We start from the raw sequence: 19,421 nt of genomic DNA on the forward strand, positions 1-19,421 counted from the left end.
TCTTCCTTGGGGCAGACAGCTGACAGCTGACCGCACACCGGCGGACCCACAGAAAGGTATTATTTATGGTCTGCTTCATTCATCTCACAAAGTTAAGAAACATAATTGCTGAGCTCTCATTGAGTTTTGAAGAGAGAGAGAGGCTAAGCAAAGTAAAGCAAAGTTCTTTGTTTACCCAGGGTAAACTACGTGTTTCTGTGCGTGTGCACGTGTTGTTTCGGTCCCGCGTGCGTGCATATGTACGTGCCTTGCAAGTTGCTTGCATCTTTATTCCATTTTGGATTTTGGTCGGTGCCGTTTGCGCGCGTGTGTGTGGGTGGGTGTGTGCATGCGTACTGTCATTATGACAGTACATACACATACAAACAATGTTCAGTGGAGTGTATAGTTGTATAGTTGTATAGTGAATTGGTATAGTCAGTAAGTACCAATTACTGGTATAGACAGTATAGTTTTACTGTTTGTCAAACTTCCAACCTGCTTCCTTTTGGGAACTGTAGCATATAAATTATATAATATTAAAAATCACACCCGTGTGAAGTGAGGGGCGCTCTTATCATCTTACAACATCAATTACAACATAATGGGTGCTAATGTTTGTTTAAGTCCTCAAAACATTAAAGCTGTACATAGGAGGGACTAAATCACACCTGTGTGAAGTGAGGGGCGATCTTATCATCGTACATCATCATGCATCATCTCATACTGGCCAATCAGAATGCCTGTTGCCTGTTGCCACAAATTTACGTCATATTTTGCAGACATTTGACCTAATCTCTCCTTTCATTGTCGATGGCAAATATGAGACGTGTGGGGGACAAGATGACGTACATTTTCCCTTCATTGTCAACGGCATTTAATGTTTATGTTGCAGACATTTTGTGGGGACAAAAGCTGTATATAGGAGGGGCTATAGTGCCCCTCAAAGAAATCACACCCATGTGAAGTGAGTGGGCGCTCTTATCATCGTATACATATCATCATGATGTTAAACAGACACTATGCCTATTTTTTTGGTATTCAGACAGCCAGCAATGAGTAAAACACTCCCAAAAGGAATTGAGTCTCTGTGACACATCTAGGGGCCGCAATCTGCATTCATGCAACATGTTCCTAGAAGCTTTGTTCCTAGAAGCTTTGGTGGAAGAAAAAAAACATGTCGAAATGACTAACCGATCAGGAAGTAGACAGGCAAATTGACCAATGACAAAGCTTCTAGGAAAATCTTTGAATGCAGATTGCGGCGGCTAGATGTGTCATTATTTTGAGAAAACAATCGTTGAAAAAGAATGTTGACATATTATTGCTTACCGGTATATTAAGTCGTGGCGTGAATGAAGACAAGAAAACTGAGTTTGGTTTCACGTAAACAATGTATACAGAACACAAATAAATCACCCATTTAATATTATAATAATGGCAATGTACAAGAATAACACTCAACCTCCCGGTCCATAGTTACACTGGTAACACTGAGGTCCATAGACTGTACAAACAGGGTGTAGCGTACAGCGTTAGCCCCAACGTCCCAAAAATCCCACATTACTAAAACCCCACCGCCAACCCTATCCTTAACCCGTTCAGGACGGGGAACCCCTTTTGGTGTTTTAAGGACTATGTTATACTTTAAGCTATTGAAAAAATAGCAGATCTACAAGGTAGATATATAGATCTGTCGATTTAAGCCTGCTGCTCTTGTAAAGAGAGAGTGTTCATTGCTTCTTGTTCTTGTTTGTCCTCTCTGTAGGGAATGACTGGCAGCCCCGGAGCACCTGGCCCTGACGGCAAAGCCGGACCTGCTGTAAGTATTATTATTATTATTATTATTATGCCACTATAGTGTCTTTGTTATCATCAAACGATTCAATATATTATAGATCTGCTATTTTTCTGAAAAATCGTGAGAATGTGGCGCACGTCTTTGAATATGTGATGTTATTTCAGAGCAAATGTTTTGAACTCAAATCTTTGCTTCTGGGGGACGACAACATCATTTCAGATGGGGGTCCGTGGCCAAATACAGATAATTCTGGGGGTCCTTGACATGAAAAAGGTTGAGTACCACTGACACATAGAAACATAGGTTTTTCAAAACTGATTTAGAAGCCCTTTTTTTAAATCTGCCTCAGGTCCACTATTATATTAAGTATTTGTAGTAGATAACAGTTTGAAATGTGCACCCTATAGCCAGAAAAAAATCTGTGTGTTCGACTGCTAGGGTTTGACTGGATTGCTGAATTCCTACAATGCCCATAATGCTTTAGTGCACTTCCCCCTCCTTGTGGAGAAAGGGGAGGTGTGACTTTGTAGTCCAGGAAGGCCATGAACATGATGGCGTCATGACTAAAATGACACGCATAAAAAAAACCCACATACAAACCCCCCAGGAAAGTGTTTCTTGTGTCCTAAACATCATTAACCCATTCTGATCTGAGATCAGATTCTAAAAAATGTCTTCTACATCCTGACAGTTTTCCATTCTGACCTGAGATCAGATTCTAAAAATGTCTGTTTGAAAATGACAGTTTTCCGAAAAAGTTATGTTTCTATGTCAGTCAGTCGTTCTTTGATTTTTCAAAAAATAGCAGACCTACAAGCTCGTAGCGCTATGAGCTTGTAGATCTGCTATTTTTCAATAGCTAAGGCATAACATAATGCTAACACCGAAATGGGTTCAAGCCCAAAATGGGTTAAAATAAGCTCTGGTTGCCAGAGGGGTGAAGTAGCCCTTTAGCCCCGAGTCTTAACCGGCCATATGTGTGTGTGTGCCTAACGGGACGGCAGACTAACACAGCTGTAAACCTCGTAAAAACATTAATTTGCATTCAGCACTCAAAGATGTCCATCCATTCATTGTTGCTCTTACTTCCTGCAAAGAAAAAAGGAAAAGAAAACATAATTTGCTACTGGCAGGAGGAGGCCTATAAAACATAGTTGCTCTCAACAACAGAGACAAACAATAAGACAACAAATTGGTATTCAGAAAGAAAGACATTTTATAGGCCAGGGTGAAAGTAACTTATAAGTACTCAATTACTGTACAATTGTGAGCTATTTATTTATTTTATTTATTTATTCATTTTTACTTTACTGGAGTATTTTCAATACTGTCACTTCAACTCCACTACATCTCATACTCAGAGACAAATATTGTACTTCTTTTTAACTTGGATTACCAAAAATGCATTAACCACTTCAGCCCTATATATATATACTGTATTCTTTGGCTATTTGAACGCATTGTGAGCTTGTAGTTCTGCTATTTTCTAAAGACTTTAATACATTTTGAAAACTTGATGTTTTCAAAATGTATTAGTTTTAACTTAAGTTTTAGTACATTTTGATGCCAAGTCCTCTGACATTTACTCAAGAACATTTTTAATGTCAGACTTTTACTTTTACTTGTAACAGAGTGGTATTGATATACTTTTACTTAAGTAAAAATGAGTATACTTCTTCCATCACTGATAATGATATTTTAATAATAAGTGTGTGAGCTTACCTGGGCAGTGTGTCGGTGTAGTAGGGGTCACTATAGTAGGGACACACAACAAACAACACATGTTACACTTTACACTTCTCATATAGCTTTCTGTGACATTTCCTCACCAAACACACACATTTATAACCATGTGTAACACAGCAGCCTGGTTATTGACCATATGCACACTGCGGCCGGCCATCTTGCCAGCAATATAGCTGCAATTTCCCATTGATGGCCCAAGCGAAAAATAAATATATTTTTTCAATTTTTGCACAGAAAGTATATTAAAAGTAAACTTGTACTTTTTTTTCAAATTCATATTTAGTACAATAGGAATTATTACATTTCTTGCTTGGGAGCCCATACATCCAAACAGAAAAGTCCTGTCTGATGGTATTAAACCATGTTAAACTCACCAACATTGCAGCTCTACGAAAAGCTTGAATTATATCCTCTTTCTATCTGCAAAGTGTATGTTTCATATATGTTATGAGCTCAAGAAATTCTGTGCAGGTGATTTTTTTCCTAAAGTGTTGGAGTTTGCTTATCAGCAAAGCAACGTCCTGCTGCCTCCTGCATTATGTGCAAATTCTAAACAGGTGCTACGCGGGTGTGTTGAGTGATATCCAAACTCCCAACAATGCAAGGAATTTCTTAATTTTTTTTTAATGAAACATACACTTTGCAGATAGAAAGAGGATAATTCAAGCTTTTCATATACAGCTGCAATGTATAGGTTAGTTTAACATGGTTTAATACAACCAGATAGGACTTTTCTGTTTGGATGTATGGGCTGTCAATGGGAAATATTGCAGCTAGTTACCAGTTACCACCATACCTTAGCAGTACTCGATAAGTACCACTAGAGGGAGACATATACTAGCAAACATTCTGTGTAATATTACTGGCAAGCATGACAAGGTAGGTATGATATGTTTTGGTTAAAACAAAAGTTTAGTTTTTGTTAAAGGCCACTATATTCCGATAGTTATCACTGCTATAGAGTCTCTTTATTATTCAGATTATTTTCAGGTGGGTTGCAAACTCTCAGAGGCAACTTTTCCAGCTCATTCGTGTGTTTGTGTCACCACTTCCAATTGCACTTAATTAATCTGTACCCTGTCTGAGTTCTCTATCCTGATTGGATAACATTGGTATCCCGAACTGAAATCTTCTGATTAACTAATAGCTGGAGAGACCTGGAAACAAGCAATGACTATACTATCAGAATATAGAGCTATATACAGTATTTAACACTTATTTTAACCAAAGAAAACCATGTCTCTGTCTCTTGTCAGACTTACTGCTGGGCCTGGATGAGCGGGATGCTGTCGCCCTCCAGAGGGGGCGCTCTCTCCCCGGTGCGGGCGTTGAACATGGGCCGGGTGGACAGAGGCGGGGCGGGCATGCCGCGGCCCGCCGCCAGGCCCCGCAGCTCGCCCAGGTTGCTGTGGATGGTGTGGTGGTGGAACAGCTGGATGCTGGAGGACACACAACCAGAGGTGAGTGGTGGCAGACAGACAGACAGACAGACAGACAGACAGACAGACAGACAGACAGACAGACAGGTTGCTGTGGATGGTGTGGTGGTGGAACAGCTGGATGCTGGAGGACACACAACCAGAGGTGAGTGGTGACCAGGGGGGCAGTCAGACAGACAGACAGACAGACTTTTATTACGCAGTTGGAGTGATTCTTTGAATTTGAAGGACCCCGGGTTTGACGGGGACGCATTCGTAGGTCGACACATGTCCGACATGGCTTCCGAGTATGAATAGGACTTAAAGGGACAATTAACCCTTCTTGCAAAATAATATATGACGTTAAGAAGATTTAGAACACTTTCCTGGGGGTCTTGATGTGTGTAATTTGTTGATTGATATTTTAGATTTTAGCAGTGAGACCCGTGTCCATGACATCAGAGACACTCATGGGCTCACTGCTAAAATGTAAAATATCTAAAACCACATATTACACACATAAAGACCCCCAGGAAAGTGTTCCAAATCTTCTAAACCTCATTAAACCTCACTTTCTTTCCCTTTAAGACTCAGCCGTGGCTCTCAACATGTGTTAAAAGTATCCTGTATTTCAGAAGTGATTAAATATAAATGTAAAATAAGCGAGTGAAGACTAATTTATAGATACATGTTGCTGTACAAAGATCACATTTTCTACTGTAGCAACAACAGTACAACTTACAGTGAACCTGTAAGTATATAAATGTAAAAGCGAGTTGTGAGACAAACTTGAGAGAGATTCCTCTCTCTGGACTTACTCTGATGTCTTTTCATTCCTCTTCTCCCTACGAGACCAACACATAATTATATTTAGTTAATATGGTTGTTTTAAATAAAGACACTTTATTCCAATGCAGCATATACAAGTAAAACAGACAAATAAATACATAATGATAATAATAATAATAATAGTAGTAGTCTGTTTACCATGCAAAAAATAAACTACTTTCAAACATTTTTCATGTCAAGCACCCCCAAATTCACAATACTCCATGCCGATGCATTGTGAGCTTATATATCAGTTATTTTTGAATAGCAAGATTGTGCAAAGGTCGTCGGGATCGGGACTCGAACCCGCAACACGGCCTAGCGATTCGGGTGCCCGGCCTGTCATAAGATTTTAGTCGACTAAATCTACAGGTGATTTAGTCAAACTAAAATGAGTTACTCTAGTTTTTATCTGTTGACAAATTTGTCAACATACAGTATTTAGTCTTAGTTTTAGTCATCGTAGCTTAGTTTTCGTCAGTGAAAAAAAGGTAGTCGACGGAATTTTTTTTGTCTTGGTTTTAAGGTCATTACACACTGGCAAATTAGCGACGCGATGCGAATAAGCGATCTGAAAATGCCAAATATTGCATGTTGCAGTTCGCCTGCGAATCTCTGCAAAATACAACACCAGAGCGAACAAATAAAGAGCGAAAACGGTCGCATTTTCGCACATTCGCCACTGATGTGGAAGCTTCCATGGACTTCAATTGTTTTTTTTTTTAAATGCGAATTATTCGCACGAATATATCGCGTCGCCAATTCGCCAGTGTGTAATGACCTTAAGTCGACGAAAACAACAGCGTTGATACTTACACCCCCTCCCGCCGGCAGCACATGATGTAGGTCAGCAGCAGGCACAGCACGATGGCCAGGACCAGAGGAACGATGACCGTCACCAGGTAGTCCGGGAAGAAGTCCCGGTCTGGGGGAGAGTCCGGGGGGCTGAAGTCCCCCACGCCGGACTCCAGGATCCCGGAGCTCATGGTGGGGGCCGGGGGAGGGAGCCGAGGCCGGGACAAGTCAAACTGCCGTGTGGTGGACAAAAAGATAGATAGAACTTAGGTAACCCTTTTTGAGATCTGAGATCAGATTCTAAAAGTGTCTTCTACATGCTGACAGTTTTAACCTAATTAACCTAATAATAAACCTAATAACCTAATTCAATTCAATTCAATTCCGCCGACTAAAACGAAGAGGATTTTATGTTCGTCGACTACCTTTTTTCACTGACGAAAACTGAACGGAAACTAAATGAAAACTAAGCTGTGATGACTAAAACTATGAAACTAAATATACTAACAATTTCGTCAACAAATAAAAATCGACTCGACTCGACTCGACTAAAATGTTAGGAAGGGACTTAAGTGGACAAGAGATCCAGTAAGTAATTACTTAATTAATTTTACACATGGTTGCATGATGAAAATAGCAGATCTACAAGCTCACAATGCGTCGTAAATCAGCCATTACGACGGCATTAAGGCCTGCCTAAATACATTTGATTCTGCTAAAACTAGACTAGACTAAAACATTCCGGGTGACTTGAAAGTCAAAGCTATTCAAGAGACTAAAAGTAAAATAATCATACACGAATATTAGCACACAATGATTAAATACCAGCTCAGTCTTGCACCAGGTGATGCAGTTTCCAGGGATCCTGCAGAAGTTGCACCCTTTGGGCACCCTGGCGTCGGGGTCAGCCGTGCAGCGCCTCTGGTTGTCTGGGCCGTTCACACCGAACAGACACTCGGAGAAGTAGTGCTGCGATCCCACCTTCACGTACACCCTGAACACACCGCACGTTGCCAGGTTATTATTAGAGAAGTAGTGCTGCGATCCCACCTTCACGTACACCCTGAACACACCGCACGTTGCCAGGTTGTTATTAGAGAAGTAGTTCTGCGAGCCCACCTTCACATACACCCTGAACACACCACGCACGTTGCCAGGTTATTATTAGAGAAGTAGTGCTGTGATCCCACCTTCACGGACACCCTGAACACACCGCACGTTGCCAGGTTATGCGGGAGAAACAAAAGCAAGCCGGGTTTATGAAAACACAAAGCCCAAAGGAAGCTGACCACAGTATTATAGGCCACATAACATAACATAACATGGGCACACATAGCAATGACTCTACAAATGGGACACAATGCCATCGAGGGTTGCATTGGCCGGGGGCAAGTCCCTGCGACATACTTTTACTAGCATCATGTCCAGGGAGGTATACCGGTATTTGTAGGCCTACTGTACATCATGCGGACGTAGCGCGTGGAAGGAACACGTTATTCCAACCAGTTCCCTTTCCCCTCCATCAGGTGCCACGTACGGCTGTGGCCAGGGGGAGGCAGTATTAAGACCAGGATTACTGCATGTTTTTTGTGAGGGTACCTATAGGGAGAACATGCAAACTCCACACAGAAAGGCCCTTTCGTCAACCCCGCCTAGGGTAAAGCTAATGCGCTGCTAAATTACTTTCCACTACTAGTGAGAGCATTATAATGTATACATTATACATAATATTAATAGTGACTGTCTCATCAGCTTGTCATCTGACTTAATCAACAGGCACTCATGTGACGTGTGAATTCCTCAGGTGGCTTCAGAACTGTATCTCAGAGTTGTGTGTGTGTGTGTGTGTGTGTGTGTGTGTGTGTGTGTGTGTGTGTGTGTTATACCTAACACCCACTGTTGCTGTGTTTATGTGAATGCATTTTAATGCATCTGTGTATTTTGTGTACTGTATTATTGTTGTAACTGACCGGCCGGTGTGCCAAAGAGAAATTTCCATTTCATGTAAATGTGATGGCCAATAACACGTTTCCCTTCTCCTTTACCCTTCGTAGTGTCCGGGCAGCGGGAGGGGCACGCGGCCCCCTCGGTCCAGGGCGCTGGAGATGTTGACGATCTCCAGGTCGTCGGCCTTCCACAGCTTCTGGAGGTCCTGCCTGATGGCGTTCTGGACCCCCGCGGGCAGAGCCTTCTCGATCTCCCTCAGGCCCAGGAAGAACTCCGCCTGGAACGGTAGGCTCAGGGGCAGGCTGGGCTGCACCTTGTCTGGGGGAGGGACATTAACACAACACAACATATAACGGTAGGCTCAGGGGGAGGCTGGGCTGCACCTTGTCTGGGGGAGGGACATTAACACAACACAACATATAACTAAATTAGTCTAATTAATCAGAGGCTTTGTAGTTAATTAATCTAGATTAATCGCATTTTAATCGCATATCAATATTCAACCTGAGAACAGCGAGAAACCTTTTTTTTTTAATGTTTTTTGGTATCCCAGTGAATCAATGAATAGTGACTACAGGATACCACTCATTTTCAACATTTTACTGTCATTAATATACATGTTGTGGAAATAATAATAAAAAGTCACCCCATTCTGTGTTGCCTAGAACTGGAGGTCTGAAAACAAATTAGTAACAGTAACAAGTACATCTCAGTGACATCACAAAGCTGTACTTACTTCATATTGTTACTGTTTTTTGTCAGACCTCCAGTTCTAGGCAACACAAAATGGGGTGACTTTTTATTATTTCCAGTTTTCAGTACTATAGAAAAGCGGCCAGTGAGAAACGTTCCGCGGTGAAAAAAAAGGTGCGATTAATTTATCTGTAGTTAATCGCGATAAATTTTTCTGTAGTTAATTCATCTAAATGAATCGCAATTAGTCCCGGCCCTACCTGGGACGTATCCTCAGTGATGTATCCCAAGGTCATCGGGGTTTCGGGTCTCCCAACATCATACCCCTCACTCAGGTGACCCAGCCGGGGTTGATCAAGTCCCGACTTACGTCCCAGTAGCTATACCCTCGATAAGTCCCATTTAAAGGGAAAAACCAGGGCCACACAATCCGTTCCTCCTGAACTATACTCTGCCGGGTACTGGGAGGTACCATTCTGGCGCGTGGAAGGACTAGTTCTCTGTGGGTTGACTCCTGACCGGGCCCCTCCTACGTCTCACCAGGTCCACTCCTGCTCTCACCAGGTCAGGCCCTGTGCGTTGCACCAGACTCCCAGCACCAGGCACTTTATTCAGGAATGGTGGATTCTCGAGCCGCAACGGTTCCGCAGGCTCCACCTTGCCCTTGGTGGTGCCGCAGGCTCCCGCTTGAGACTAAACAGACTAAACGCAACAGACTAAATGAAAGTTAAACGGTAGACTCAGGGTTAGGGTAGGCTGGGCTGCAGCTTATCTGTGAGTGAGTGAGTGGGACATTAACACAACACAACAGTGTCGTTTTTGGGCAGCAAATTTCTATTTTTAGTTTAGTCATAATAGTCTTTGGAATGAAACTTCATTTAGTTTTAGTCATATTTCAGTCACACGCGGAATGTTTTTTGTGTTAGTCTAATTTTAGTCGACTAAATGTCATAAGAATTTAGTCGACTAAATCTGCAGTCGCAAAGACTGATGACTTGCTGGAAAAAGCCGATCTACAAGCTCGTAGATCGGCTATTTTCAGCATGAGACCAAGTGTAAAATGACCTTTCTTTTATTTATTACTGGATCTCTTGTCCACTCTAGTCCCTTCCTGACATTTCAGTCTAGTTTTTATTTGTCGACAAAATTGTCAATATATTTAGTCTTAGTTTTAGTCATCATATAAGCTTAGTTTTCCTGTAGTTTCCATTTAGTTTTCGTCAGTGAAAAAAGGTTTGTCGACGAACATTTCTTTGTCTTATAGTTTTAGTCGACGAAAACAACACAACAGAATAAATGAAACGGTAGGCTCAGGGGTAGGCCGGGCTGCATCTTATCTTACCTTATCTTATCTGACACAATGACAGGACTTAAAGGTATATTCACTTAACTCAAATATCACTTCTGTTTTTTTTTGTTTCGTTGTGATAACCCTCTCTACTATAGAATGTGCTGACCATATAAGGAGTTCCTCCCTGTCCCCTGTTGCTGTTGCGTGTCCCCCCCCCACTGCAGTGACCACTACCCCCTGGCGTCGATCCTCAGCGGCTCTGCGAGCACATTGATTAAGTGCAGATGTCTATATTGTCCTCCGTGTCACAGAGGTCAATAAACCTCTCTTCTGTTTCTGTTCATTAACCGCATGTAGCCTATTATAATATGGTCCCGTTCGGCCTCCTCTCCGCCCCCTGATAACTGTCTATTATAATACGGTCCCGTTCGGCCTCCTCCTCCTCCTCCGCCCCCCTGATAACTGTCTGGGGAAATCAGGCATTGTGTGGGACGTTATACGGACCCCCCGTGTTTGACGCTATAGTTCATGATGTGGGACCTGTGTTGTTTTTGGCAGCAAATTTAGATTTATATAGTTTTCACAGTCATAGTAGTAACCTTGAATAGTTTTCATTTTAGTCACCCGGAATGTTTTATGTCTTAAGTCTAGTTTTAGTTGACTAAAAATATCATAAGATTTTAGTCGAACAAAATGTGTTTTGGCGGGCCTTGATGCCGTCGTAATGACAGGGTTTTTTTTTCACTTTCACTTTTTTTCAGCAGATCTACAAGCCCACAACGCGTTGTGAGCTTGTAGATCTGCTATTTTCAGCATGGTAGATCTGCTATTTTCAGCATGCAACCAAGTGTAAAATGACTTATACTGGATATCTTGTCCACTATAGTCCCTTCCTAACATTTTAGTCTAGTTTTTTGTTTGTTGACGAAATGGTCAGTATATTTATTTCCATTTAGTTTTCGTCAGTGGAAAATGGTAGTCGACGGACATTTTCTGTCTATTCTAGTCGAGGAAAACAACACTGACCTGGACTGACGATGATGATGGTGATCATGTCTTTGTAAGACACGTCGAAGGTCAGCTTGTTGATGGCGTAGATCTGTCAACAAACAAGTGATGAGGTTTAACAGCCATTGTAGACTATAGCTAGTCGTGACACTTGATTGATTGATTGAAACATTTATTAACAGTTTGCAGAATTACAGTACATTTCAAGCAAAAAAACTCAATACAAAGACTATTAACTGTGAGTGGACGACCCAATTAAGCATTACACTTGTTTACAAGAGGGTCCACCATGTTCAATTCATCAAAACATTTAGAGACGTACAAATAGACAGTGAGGGGAAAAAGGGGTGAGGGGGGGGGATTCAGATTTTACGGGGGCCAGTTTCGAATTATTAGTGTCCAACGTTTCGTCCTTTCGCCTTTTCGGGGGCACGGCCAAAAACATATACATTTTGTGGGTCCTTGACCCACATTATTATTTTTTATACCTCAACAACACTTTTAGCATTACCTTATGCTTTAGCTATTTTTGAAAAATCAAAGAACGACTGACATAGAAACATAGCTTTTTTCAGAAAACTGTCATTTTCAAACAAGACATTTTTAGAATCTGATCTCAGGTCAGAATGGGTTAATGAGCACCAGTATGTACCAGTAGGGGCCAGTAGGTGGCGCTCGGCTGTAGTACTGCACTGTTGCCTGCTAATATGAGAGATTGGGGGGGGGGGGGGGGGGGGGGGAGGGGAGTTGCACCACTAGTCTGTTCACACAGGTGTGATTTATTTTTTACCTCGACAACACTCTTCCCCGGGGCGTGCGGCGTGCCGTAGAGGTAGCCGTTGTCCTCGTGGGTCCTCTGGGTGAAGCGCAGCCACTCGGGGAGGTCTGGGAACTTCATCAGGTTGAGCTTGAACTCCATGGGGTCGTCATGACGACGGGCTGACAGGGGGACACAACACACACAGTATTAAACCCCATTCTGACCTGAGATCAGATTCTAAAAAATGTCATATTTGAAAATGACAGTTTTCTGAAAAAGCTATATGTTTCTGTGTCAGTCGTTCTTCGATTTTTCAAAAATAGCAGAACCTACAAGCTCGTAGCGCGCCACTCGGTGGCGTGCTATGAGCTTGTAGATCTGCTATTTTTCAATAGCTAAAGCATAACGTTTAGCTATTGAAAAATAGCACATCTACATGCTCATAGCGCGACACCGAGTACAGTGCATACGAGCTTGTAGATCTGCTATTTTTGACAAAAAATGTGGCGCAAATCTTTGCATATAATATATGCAAAGATTTTTTTTTGAGATTTGAGTTAAAAACTGAAAGAATATAATTAATTATTTATTAATTATTATTATTCTTTCAGTTTTTAACTCAAATCTTTGATTCTGAGGCGTCCCTGGAACAACATATTTTCAGATGGGGGTCCGCAGCCAAATACGGATAATTCTGGGGGTCCTTGACATGAAAAAGGTTGAGCACCACTGACATGATCATAGGTTTTATTATTTTTATCTCGACCTCAGCTCTAAATGGGTTAAAGTAGTGCTTCTTTCTGTCGGGGTTTGATTGATTGATTGATTGAAATATGTATTAACAGTTTGCAGAATTACAGTACATTTCAAGCACAAACTCAATACAAAGACTGTTACCTGTGAGTGGACGACCCAATAAAGCATTACACTTGTTTACAACAGGGTCCACCATGTTCAATTCATCAAAACATTTAGAGACGTACAAATAGACACTTCTATATAGTTAACCCATTCTGAACGGGAATCCATTTTGGTGTTGGCATCATGTTATGCTTTAGCTATTGAAAAATAGCAGATCTACAAGCTCGTAGCGCGCCACCGAGTGGCGCGCTACGAGCTTGTAGGTCTGCTATTTTTGAAAAATCGAAGAACGACTGACATTTTTAGAATCTGATCTCAGGTCAGAATGGGTTAATCAGACCAGTGTGTGTCCAGTGGAAACCTCGTATGAATCTGATCTCAGGTCAGAATGGGTTAAAGAACAGAACAGGAATTCATCATAAAGGGAAAAAGAAACATATATACAGTGGGTCCTCCTTACTGTAGGTGGTCTGAGGAAAGTCATTGATGAAGGTCTCTCTTAGGACTTGGTACGTGAAGAGCCGTCCCACCGGAGTCTCCAGCCTGTGGAGCCTCACCGTGGGACTGGGGTCGGACTGGGGGGTCTTGGTCAGTCTGGAGTCTTTGGGCTCTGCCCGGACCCCCAGTAGACCCAGCACACACACTGTACACACAGGCATAGACACAGACAGAATGAGAATTAGGACCCCCAGTAGACCCAGCACACACACTGTACACACAGGCATAGAGACACAGACAAAATGAGAATTAGCCCTTTCTTTTTGGGGTCCTGGGGGGTCTTGGTCAGTCTGGAGTCTTTGGGCTCTGCCCGGACCCCCAGTAGACCCAGCACACACACTGTACACACAGGCATAGACACAGACAAGAAGGAGAATGAACCCTTCCACAGGTAGTGGAGTGAAAGTACAATGTATTTGCCTGTGAGATGTAGTGGAGTAGAACTTAACCCAGGATGGGAACCCCTTTTTGCTGTTTTAATTAAGCATTCTGTTAATACTTTAGCTATCGGTGCCGCGCTATGAGCTTGTAGATCTGCTATTTTTTTTTAAATTGTGAAATTGTAGCGCTAATCTTTGAATACATTATTCTTTCAGAGCAAATGTTTTTTAACTCGAATCTTTGCTTCTGGGAAAAAACGTTATTTTCAGACGGGGGTCCGCGGCCAAATAGAGATAATTCTGGGGGTCCTTGACATGAAAAAGGTTGAGCACCACTGACACAGAAACATGAGGTTTTTCAGAAAACTGATTTAGAATATAATACAAATAATAATATTATATGCTTGGCATCTGCCACTTGAATTATAAGGTGCCTGTATTGATTGACATCAACTATGGCCTGTCGGCTCAAACCTGCACAATCCAATACTTTGTTTTCGAGGGTGCTTGCACACAAACGTTAGTAGCATACTAAAGTTATATATGCAAAAATATAAACACTACCAGTATTCCATTTCCCCCACTCTATTTCCCGTTACAAGTGTCTTGCAGGACGTATAGCTGACCATTTGGTTGCCCTACTCGTAGGATATTTGTGCTGCCCCCCCCCCTCTCCCGACGAGAGCACTGCTATTCCTCACGCAGATCAGCTATTTTCGCTGTTTGCGAGGACACAACACAAAACACACAGCCTCTTTTATTAGGTGGCGGAGCTGTGGAGAAATTTGTTATGAGATGAGATGAGATATACTTTATTGTCCCACGAGGGGAAATTTGTCTTGGGCAAAAGTGCATCAGTACATCAACGCTTTTTAAAACAGACAGACAATACACACAAGACAATACACAGTAGCAGCAAAGTACAAGTCACAAGAGTATCACAAGAGAAGTGCAAGTTGCAATAAGAGAAGTATACAAAAAGTGCTAGAGTATTCACAGTTCACAATCACAGTAAAGTGCAATAAATAACTGATGAACGTCAAGAAGTCCCTTCCCCACTAAGAACTATGAACTATGTGGCGGTTGTTTAGTAGAACAATTGAAGTGGGAAGAAAAGAAAGTTTGAAGCGGTTGCTCTTGCAACGACACGCTCTGTAGAGTCTACCAGAGGGTAACAGCTCATACTCTGAAGATAATATATATGTGAAGGATCAGACAACACTTTTTATTATGAGGGTCGGCTTGGCACTTTTTTGGCACATTTTGTTGCCCCCCCTCGCCCTCGGTGTGTTGCCCTACTACTCGCAGTGCGTATTGCGCGTATAGGTAGCGACGGCACAGTCTTGGAATGTCTTGTAATTGTCTTTGTTTGGTGGGTAGATCTTGTTGAGTTGGTTATTTTTAAAGGAGCTCTCAAGTCAAAAAAAGTGTGGTCACCCCTGGCTTAAAGTATGGCCTATTTGAAATTGAAAATACTCAGGTAAAGTACAGTACAAACACCTATAAACCACTGTACCAAATACAGTACAGGAAAAACGATACAGTACAATAATACAGGACAAAGTGAAATCTTTACTTGCCTGATAGAAAGAGCTGCCACAACCTCCGGCCTGCCATCTTGTTTTGCCGCATGATTGACAGAGCCAAGAGGACAGGACCCCGGGGGGGGCTAGACAGACCATGTCAGAGCTATTTTTACACACACACACACACACACACACACACACACACACACACACACACACAGCACCTCTACAGTTACAGTAATAACTTCCGAAACACACGCACGTCACACACGCCTTGGTTTTACTATTATTTGTGAGGACATCAACAACATTATAGGATGCCGATTTTATGAATGGCATTTATTTTTGAGTGGTGCAATACCACTCCTATAGACAGCTATGTGTGTCCCTGGGTCTGTCCCTGGGTCCCTGGGTCTGTCCCTAGGTCCCTGGGTCTGTCCCTGGGTCCCTGGGTCTGTGCATGTGTCCCTGGGTCTGTCCCTGGGTCCCTGGGTCTGTCCCTTGGTCCCTGGGTCTGTCCCTTGGTCCCTGGGTCTGTCCCTGGGTCCCTGGGTCTGTCCTTGGGTCTGTGCATGTGTCCCTGGGTCTGTCCCTGGGTCCCTGGGTCTGTCCCTGGGTCCCTGGGTCTGTCCCTGGGTCCCTGGGTCTGTCCCTTGGTCCATGGGTCTGTCCATGTGTCTGCCTCTAGGTCTGCCCCTAGGTCTGCCCCTGGGTCTGTCCCTGGGTCTGTGCATGTGTCCCTGGGTCTGTGCATGTGTCCCCGGGTCTGCCTATAGGTCCCTGGGTCTGTCCCTGGGTCTGTCCCTGGGTCTGTCCATGTGTCCCTGGGTCTGCCTATAGGTCCCTGGGTCTGTCCCTGGGTCTGTGCATGTGTCCCTGGGTCTGTGCATGTGTCCCCGGGTCTGCCTATAGGTCCCTGGGTCTGTCCCTGGGTCTGTCCCTGGGTCTGTCCATGTGTCGCTGGGTCTGCCTATAGGTCCCTGGGTCTGCCTCTAGGTCTGCCCCTGGGTCTGTCCCTGGGTCTGTCCATGTGTCCCTGGGTCTGCCTCTAGGTCTGCCCCTGGGTCTGTCCCTGGGTCTGTCCATGTGTCCCTGGGTCTGCCTCTTTTACATATTGCCGGGCCCAAATATATCACAGCTTGTGTGAGCTTGTAGATCTGCTGTTTTTGGTCCGCTATTGTTCTCTCAATGTCTATAAAGGCCCGCTTACCTCCAATCCTGCGCACGCACGCACGCATGCACGCACGCAATAATCATCTCAGGGCGATTATTGCACTATAAACATAATCACATTATTGTGTGTCATTCTTATTTCAAATATGGTTAGGGAGCTGTAAGGGAGATATAATTAAGTGCTCTTTAATTATAGGTCATTACATAAGCCTTTACATTATAATGATTTATCACAATGCCTCGGTCGGAACGATGCCCTGTCATACATACGTCTGGATTTAAACACCTCCCTCACTGTATATATATTATATATATATTTATATATCTTTTTTCCTCTTGCTTTATGGTGTTGTCCACAGTTAACAGTTTTTGTATTGAGTGCTTGAAATGTACCTATTCTGCATACTGTTCAATCAATCAATCAATCAATCAATCAATCAAACTTAACCATTTAACCATGTCTGTCCGACCGTCCGTAAAATAGATCAACAGGGACAAGATCACCAATAACAGGAAACCCTATCTCACACACAAACACACACACACACACACACACACACACACACACACACACACACACACACACACACACACACACACACGTGTACAATGTATATTTAATATCACAGTCAATATGCCATCTACTGTATCAGAGCATGCAGAACAACGTGCAGGGAGGGGCGTGGCTGACAGACAGTACAAACGACAGCTCTCTCTCTCTCTCTCTCTCTGTCTCTCTCTCTCTCTCTCTCTCACTCTGTCTCTCTCTCTCTCTCTCTCTCTCTGTCTCTCTGCCAGGCAGGCAGGCAGGAAGACAGACAGACAGGCAGGCAGACAGACAGACAGACAGACAGACAGACAGACAGGCAGACAGTGTGTAGTTTCATTGAAATGAGCAGAGGTTAAATACAGGAAGGAATTAATAGCGACACATTGCAGCCTCTCTTACAGTACAAACACCACATGATGTGTGACATGTGTCATCATTGGCCGAGAGGGTTTGACACTGGGCGTGCACACACACACACACACACACACACACACACACACACACACACACACACACACGGCTTGATTTGGTGCTGCTGGGTCCTAGCGCCGGTCTGTCTCTTACCAGCTCGAGGTTTGTATTATAGAGACAAATCCACAGAGGGGCGCCCTCACCTGGCGCAGAGCCAGTGTTGTTTAGGGCAGCACATTTCTATTTTAGTCACCTGGAATGTTTCAGTGTTCATGATTTTAGTCGACTAAATCTACAGTTGATTTAACAATAATAATAATAATAATAATAATAAAGCTTTATTTGTATAGCACCTTTCAATTCAATTCAATTCAAAGGGCTTTATTGGCATGAGAAAACATACGTTTACATTGCCAAAGCAGAAAGAACAATACAACAATACAGCAAAACAATCAAAACAAAAATGATGTACATTTGAAGGTCAGAATCTTCAATAGATCAAATTCTAGGTCACTCACTGCAGGTATAGTGCAGGAATATACACAATGATTAGTCTTTAGGGTGGTTGTGTTCCATTTGATATCCTTCTCCTATCACAGCAACTCACATATCTTGCTGCTGTGTTTGCACATTGTTGTACTTCGCCCAGCATGACATGAAATGTAGCTCAAAGTGCTTTACAGAACAATGGAGAAATAAGAAAGAAAAGCAAGGCATAAAACATTTAAAATAATAGCAGTATAGGCCTAATGCAATTACAGTGAGGACATGAATAACATTATTTTTTAAAGATCAACTAAACGTGACTGAAAGTGGGTCTTGAGCTACATGGTCGAGCATCAAGGCCCAACTAAAATGTATTTTGTCGGGCCTTGATGCCGTCGTAATGACTGTTTTTACACTTAACTGAAAATATCCGATCTACAAGCTCACGCTGCGACGTGCTGTGAGCTTGTAGATCTGCTATTTCCAGCATGCAATGTCTTATACTGGATCTCTTGTCCACTATAGTCCCTTCCTGACATTTTAGTCTACTGTAGTTTTTATTTGTTGACGAAATTGTCAGTATATATTTAGTCTTTAGTTTCCATTTAGTTTTCTTCAGTGAAAAAAGGGAGTCGACGAACATTTTTCGTCATAGTTTTAGTCGAGAAGAAAACAATACTGCCCAGAGCCAAATTAGCCATTGGGGCGGTGGGCCGGGCCGCAGCCCAGGGGCCCTTCAGGGAAACTGGACTGAGCCGCGGCCCAGGGGCCCTTCAGGGAAACTGGACTGGGCCCCTGGGCCGAGCCGCGGCCCAGGGGCCCTTCAGGGAAACTGGACTTGCACGGCACTGTGTTTGAGGCCCTGAAAAGGGGACCGTCATTGGCTGTTGCTTGCCGCCCTGCGTCTGAAACGGTCGAGAAATGACTTATAGTGTGCGCTGTGGGGGTCCCCAGTGGGTCCCTCTATTGTACTGTACTGTAGGCTACTGTACTGTACTGTCACTGTACTGTATATATAGATATTAGATAGATAGATAGATAGATAGGGGACCCAGGGACCCAGGGACACACATATGTCTATAGGAGTAGGTTGAATGAATCACTCAAAAATAAAAACACAACAATGAATAAATCTCGGTGGGTAACTGTAATTGTATAGCACTAGGACCCAGCAGCCAGCTGGCCGGTGCTGCAGACCTCTCTCTCTACGTTGGAGGAAGGAAGCAACACACACACACACTAGTACTAGTGCAGTTCACAGAATGAACAC

The 19,421-nt window shown here is 43.1% G+C and overlaps 1 protein-coding gene across 2 annotated transcripts; it reads right to left on the minus strand.

Moving 5' to 3' along the window:
• Positions 1–1,178: 1,178 nt before the first annotated feature.
• Positions 1,179–15,623, minus strand: sgca (sarcoglycan, alpha). Of its 2 annotated transcripts, none has more exons than XM_080789135.1 (11): positions 15,586–15,623; positions 13,588–13,770; positions 12,297–12,445; positions 11,525–11,597; positions 8,613–8,832; positions 7,393–7,561; positions 6,589–6,800; positions 5,763–5,789; positions 4,789–4,965; positions 3,503–3,532; positions 1,179–2,865 (listed from the first exon to the last, which is right to left on the minus strand). In XM_080789135.1, exons 1-11 carry the CDS (start codon positions 15,620–15,622, stop codon positions 2,826–2,828), a joined length of 1,317 nt encoding a protein of 438 aa, XP_080645261.1. In that variant the 5' UTR covers position 15,623; the 3' UTR covers positions 1,179–2,825. The 2 variants fall into 2 exon arrangements, with proteins under 2 accessions (XP_080645261.1, XP_080645262.1); XM_080789136.1 differs by having other exon boundaries at positions 1,179–2,869.
• Between the last annotated feature and the right edge of the window lie 3,798 nt (positions 15,624–19,421).

The sequence above is a fragment of the Protomyctophum bolini genome (genome assembly GCF_963924005.1).
Source record: "Protomyctophum bolini genome assembly, chromosome: 18".
NCBI classification, from domain to species: domain Eukaryota; kingdom Metazoa; phylum Chordata; class Actinopteri; order Myctophiformes; family Myctophidae; genus Protomyctophum; species Protomyctophum bolini.

Coding starts and splice junctions, on each gene's coding strand:
- sgca (XM_080789135.1), bottom strand. CDS start 15,622: ATGGCAGGCCGGAGGTTGTGGCAGCTCTTTCTATCAG. Junction 13,771..15,585: donor GTGGCAGCTCTTTCTATCAG/GCAAGTAAAGAT, acceptor CTGTGTGTACAG/TGTGTGTGCTGGGTCTACTG. Junction 6,801..7,392: donor CCTGGTGCAAGACTGAGCTG/GTATTTAATCAT, acceptor ACCACACGGCAG/TTTGACTTGTCCCGGCCTCG.